The sequence below is a fragment of the Otolemur garnettii genome, unplaced genomic scaffold, assembly GCF_000181295.1.
Source record: "Otolemur garnettii isolate 467f Iridium unplaced genomic scaffold, OtoGar3 scaffold00013, whole genome shotgun sequence".
Classification (NCBI taxonomy): domain Eukaryota; kingdom Metazoa; phylum Chordata; class Mammalia; order Primates; family Galagidae; genus Otolemur; species Otolemur garnettii.
The window spans coordinates 29,276,850-29,281,544 of NW_003852408.1; the positions used below are offsets into that span (position 1 = coordinate 29,276,850).

Genomic DNA, 4,695 nt, shown 5'->3' on the forward strand with positions numbered 1-4,695 from the left:
ACTGTTCTATAGTAATTGTCTTAAGGCAATGGTTCTCAAACTTTTACATACATCAGAATCACTTGGAGGGCTTGTTAAAACAGTGCTGAATCTCACCTCTAGCAGCTCTGGGGCCTGATAGTTTGCATTTCTAATTCCCAAGTTGTTCCCAGGTGATTGCTACTGCCACACCAGAGCCACTGTTCTAGGGAATTCCTCTGGATGGGCTTCTGAGTTCTGCCTATTTCAACATTCTGGGAATAGGCAGAGTGAAGTCCCATCAGAGAAGTAGAGAGTTCCAAATAGGAAAACTGAATTTTGGCACCCAAGGATTTAGTTAGCCCTAATGGAATTCGATCATATTAGATTGTTTTCTTTTTATCTTGATTTTTGTGCACATAACCAAATACAGATGGACAAAGGTTATGTCCTAGTTGTCACTTCTAGAGTAAGGCTCTAGAATTTTCCAGGTCTCTCCATTGTAACACAGTCTAAGTTTTGTGCAGACTTCCAAAAATAACTAAAAATTAGGTTTGTGGTTTTTTCATTTTTAAATTCTAAGTTTTCAGATTTTTATAAAAACAATCCAGTTCTTGGCTCAGTGCCTGTAGGTCAGTGGTTAGAGTGCTGGCCACATACACTGGGGCTGGTGGGTTCAAACCTGACCTGGGCCTGCTAAAGAAAAAATAGCTGGGCATTTGGGCAGATGCCTATAGTCCCAGCTACTCTGGAGGCTGAAGCAAGAGAATCACTTGAGCCTAAGAGTTTGAGGTTGCTGTGAGTTATGATACTACAGCACTCTACCACTGGTGACATAATCAGACTGAAAAAAAAAAACAAAAAAACCCCAAACCAGTTCTAAATTTAAAAGCTGAACAAGGAATTCCTTCTTAATCTTGTACTTGTTCTGCATTTGATTAGACATATTGCTAGGTGAGTTTTGCCCTCTGAGATGACCCTTACTTTGTACCATGTCTGTTTAAATAACTTAACATTCAGTTCCTTTGGACCTGAAGTTCTTTCTGATTGCCTTCATGTTGGACCACCAATATCTTTCTGTTGTTACAGATAAGCAGTGAAAATGGAGTTTGGAGTATAGCTGCAGGCCAGGATTATTCCCTGTTTTTAGTGGATACAGAAGACTTCCAGCCTGGGTTATATTACAGTGGTCGACAGGAGCCTACAGAAGGTGACAACCTTCAAGAGAATCACAGTGGTACTAAGACTCCAGTACTTCTCTCCTGTAGTAAGGTGAACAGGAATTGGATCCTAAGGCCCACATTCTATAACACGAGAAGTCTTTTGCTTTTGTTTTTATCTGTATGTTTACCTATTATTAAGTATTTCTGACTACCTCATTTAAAATTACAAATGCCTTCCAATCCCCCTTCACCTCTTATCCCCTTTTCCTTCCTTGTTCTCATAGTACCTATCATCATCTAACATACTATATCATTTACTTATTTCATCTATCATTTGTCCTCTTTATCTGTCACGAGGGGATGGGGATTTTAGTCTCTCCTGTAGCCTCATACTTTATAAACGATTGTTGGCAGGCATGGGGGCTCACACTGTACTCCCGGCACTTGGGGAGGCCAAGGTGGGAGGATTACTTGAGCCCAGGAGTTTAAGAGCAGCCTAGGCAACATAGTGAGACCCTGTCTCTCTAAAAAAGATTAAAAAATTAGCTGGGCATAGCAGTCTGAGCCTATAGTCCTCTTAGGAGGCCAAGAGAGGAGGATCTCTGGAGCCCAGAATTCAAAGTGTTACACTTCAGCCTAGCCAACAGAGCAAGACCCTGTCTCTTTAAAAAAAAATAATAATAATAATTGTTGAATTAACATCCTCCTGTAGGAGGGGAAGGTATAGTTCACAGCGAAGTTTTCTGACTGAGCCCTCATAGGTAAATAGAATAGAAATAGAGTAGATGAATTTGTAAATGTAGGTGGGAAGTAAAAACTTCAGGGGCCCAAGATGGCTCATGGCAGATCATGAAAGACCTGACAGACCACCAGTGGGTCCCTGTTTCCCACCACTTCATGTCATCCTTAGCTTTCCATTATATCCCCTTCTTTTTCATTTGATCTGCTTTTTTCCTGTCTCTTTTTCATAAGCTTAAACCATCGGCCTGTTTCTGCTTTTCTTTTTTCCAGTAAAATAACTTAAATCCTCAAAGTAACATGCTGTAGGGAAATTGAACCCTCAAAGCTAGTATGTTTCTGGATTTCTTATTCTTACTGAGTAATGTATCATATGTACTGTTTTTTTTGGTTTATGTTTATTTTTCTGGCTACTAAGTTATGAATGTATGCAGACAAGATTTTTCTTGCTAAAGGCAACATTAGCCAAGATTTGGCTGCTTGCTAAGGTATAGCCTGTTATGTTGAGCATGCTAATTGACACCTTGTCGTCAATGGCCCTGGATCCACATTCCCCATGAAAGATTTCACAGTTTAGGTAAGGGATGAAATAGGCAGATGAAAAGGATGAAACTCTAGTGTGTGTCTTTGGTTACCATGGGATGTGAATAGCCCACTAGGGTCTGCAGCTTGCCTGCTTAGTTTAGTAGGATATGTGAAGGAAGATACTGAACATATTTTGTTCAGTGGTATTATGGGTAAATGACAAAAAGACCCTTTTAAAGAAAGTCCCTTCAAGGTTGGGCACTGTGACTCATGCCTATAATCCTAGCACTCTAGGAGGCCAAGGTGGGTAGATTGCCTGAGCTCAGGAGTTCGAGACCAGCCTGAGCCAGAGCAAGACATCGTCTCTAAAAATAGCTGGGCTTTTGGCAGGAGCCTATAGTCTCAGCTACTTGGGAGACTGCGTAAGATTCTCTTGTCAGCCTCAAGAGTTTGAGGTTGCTGTGAGCTGTAACCACCATGGTACTCTACTGAGGGCAAGGAAGTGAGACTGTCTCTAAAAAAAAAAAAAAGTCCCTTTACATTATATTTTTAAGAGGCGAGTTAACTTTAGACCCTTGTTTTTTTGTTTTTTTGTTTTTTTTTTTTTTTGAGACAGAGCCTCAAGCTGTCCCCCTGGGTAGAGTGCTGTGGCATCACAGCTCACAACAACCTCCAACTCCTGGGCTCAAGCAAGTCTCTTGCCTTCGCCTCCCAAGTAGCTGGGGCCACAGGTGCCCACCACAACGCCTGGCTATTCTTTTGGTTGCAGCCATTATTGTTGTTTGGCGGGCCCAGGCTGGATTTGAACCCACCACCTTAGGTGTATGTAGCTGGCGCCTTAGCCACTTGAGCCACAGGCACTGAGCCAGACCCTTGGTATTTTGATACACAGCATAGAGATCCTCTCTGCTCTCATTAATTGTATTTGTGCAAAAGAGAATCCTGAGACATGGATCCCTATCATTTGGATCTTTATATATCTGGGGTGTTTGTGTTTCCAAAACACTTCTAATGTGAAGTAAAATGTATCTTGGAGATAAATGAAAGTATATATGTACAGGTATGTATAGATTGAGATATACAAATGTAACAATGGTGTATGATAAACCAACTCTTAACAAAAAACCCTGGTCTGTAGTGTTTGCAGATTTTCACTATGGCCAGTTTTAAGCTACCTATGGTTTAATTACCTGCTTGCAAACTTTCTGAATATTTAATAGTTGGTTCTTGTCAGCTGACAGGAGCCAGCTTCAGCATACCAAATTACTACTAGTAAATATATAAAATAAAATAAATATAATCTTTAATCTTTTCATTTTCTTCTGTTTCAGCTGGGCTACATAAGCAGAGTGACAGCAGGGAAAGATAGCTATCTCACCTTGGTGGATAAAAACATTATGGGTTATATTGCCAGTCTCCATGAGTTGGCTACAACGGAAAGGCGGTTCTATTCAAAATTAAGTGATATCAAGTCTCAGATTCTTAGGCCTCTTCTCAGTTTAGGTAAGTTGAACCCTCTCTGTGCTTCCCACCACCAAATCATTGGTGCTTTGTTTCTCTCTTCTTCCCGTATCACAAATAAAGAAGAACTTTTAGTTTATGGTGTATTCCTTTTTTTCCATTGTCTCTCTTCTTTTTTATACATAGGCAGTCAACAACTTACAACAAGCTATTTCCAATTTTTCAGTAGTCCAGCTGCCTCTGCCCTATCCTCCCACTCCCAGAGCTCCTTCTACTTACAGAAAATGGAACTTTGAGAATATTCATGGCAGAGAAGCAGAAACAACTTTGAGAAAGTTCACCCTAGAAACTAGACTTCCAAACAACACTTCTAGCACCTCTAGTCCTAAGACATCTTCCATTACACTATCTGAATTATCTGTTTTCTTGTTATGATTTTTAGAATTATATCAAGTAGAGATTTATTTGGATTTACAAGTAGTTTCTTAAATTGTGGATAACCATTGGTGTTAAAATTCTTACCCCACAGCATGAATTGATTACATCTGATTTTTAGTTTTACTCAGCTCCAAAGAGGGATCGAAGGTAAAGAGCCATGGTCCATGTATGTTAGGTACCCGCGACCTCCGGGAGGCTAGGAAGGCGTGCAGAATGCAGATGGGAGGGCTGTTGAAGATACCACTATTCAAAACTTTTCCTAGGTTTGGCTCTCCATTTAGTAAATGGAGAGGAAGTTTTTGTGTTCTTTCTCTTTCCTGCATTCCTTGGCCCCCTGTGAGGACCCAGAATTCAGGCCAATACTCTTTAAGGTAACATTGGCTTGTGTGGGTCAGCCCAATGTTTTGTTTTT

The 4,695-nt window shown here is 40.5% G+C and overlaps 1 protein-coding gene across 3 annotated transcripts in view; it reads left to right on the forward strand.

The window, feature by feature from the left end:
- ALS2 (ALS2, alsin Rho guanine nucleotide exchange factor) overlaps window positions 1-4,695 on the forward strand; it is a 55,368-nt gene that overhangs the window by 30,989 nt on the left and 19,684 nt on the right. For all 3 annotated transcript variants that reach the window (XR_002772103.1, XR_002772104.1, XM_023510396.1), the window contains exons 9-10: window positions 1,048-1,230; window positions 3,716-3,887. Coding sequence is in view for 1 of the 3 variants with exons in the window: in XM_023510396.1 (XP_023366164.1) it covers window positions 1,048-1,230; window positions 3,716-3,887 (355 nt within the window). In the remaining 2 variants the exon portion in view is untranslated. The remainder of the gene's footprint in view (window positions 1-1,047; window positions 1,231-3,715; window positions 3,888-4,695) is intronic.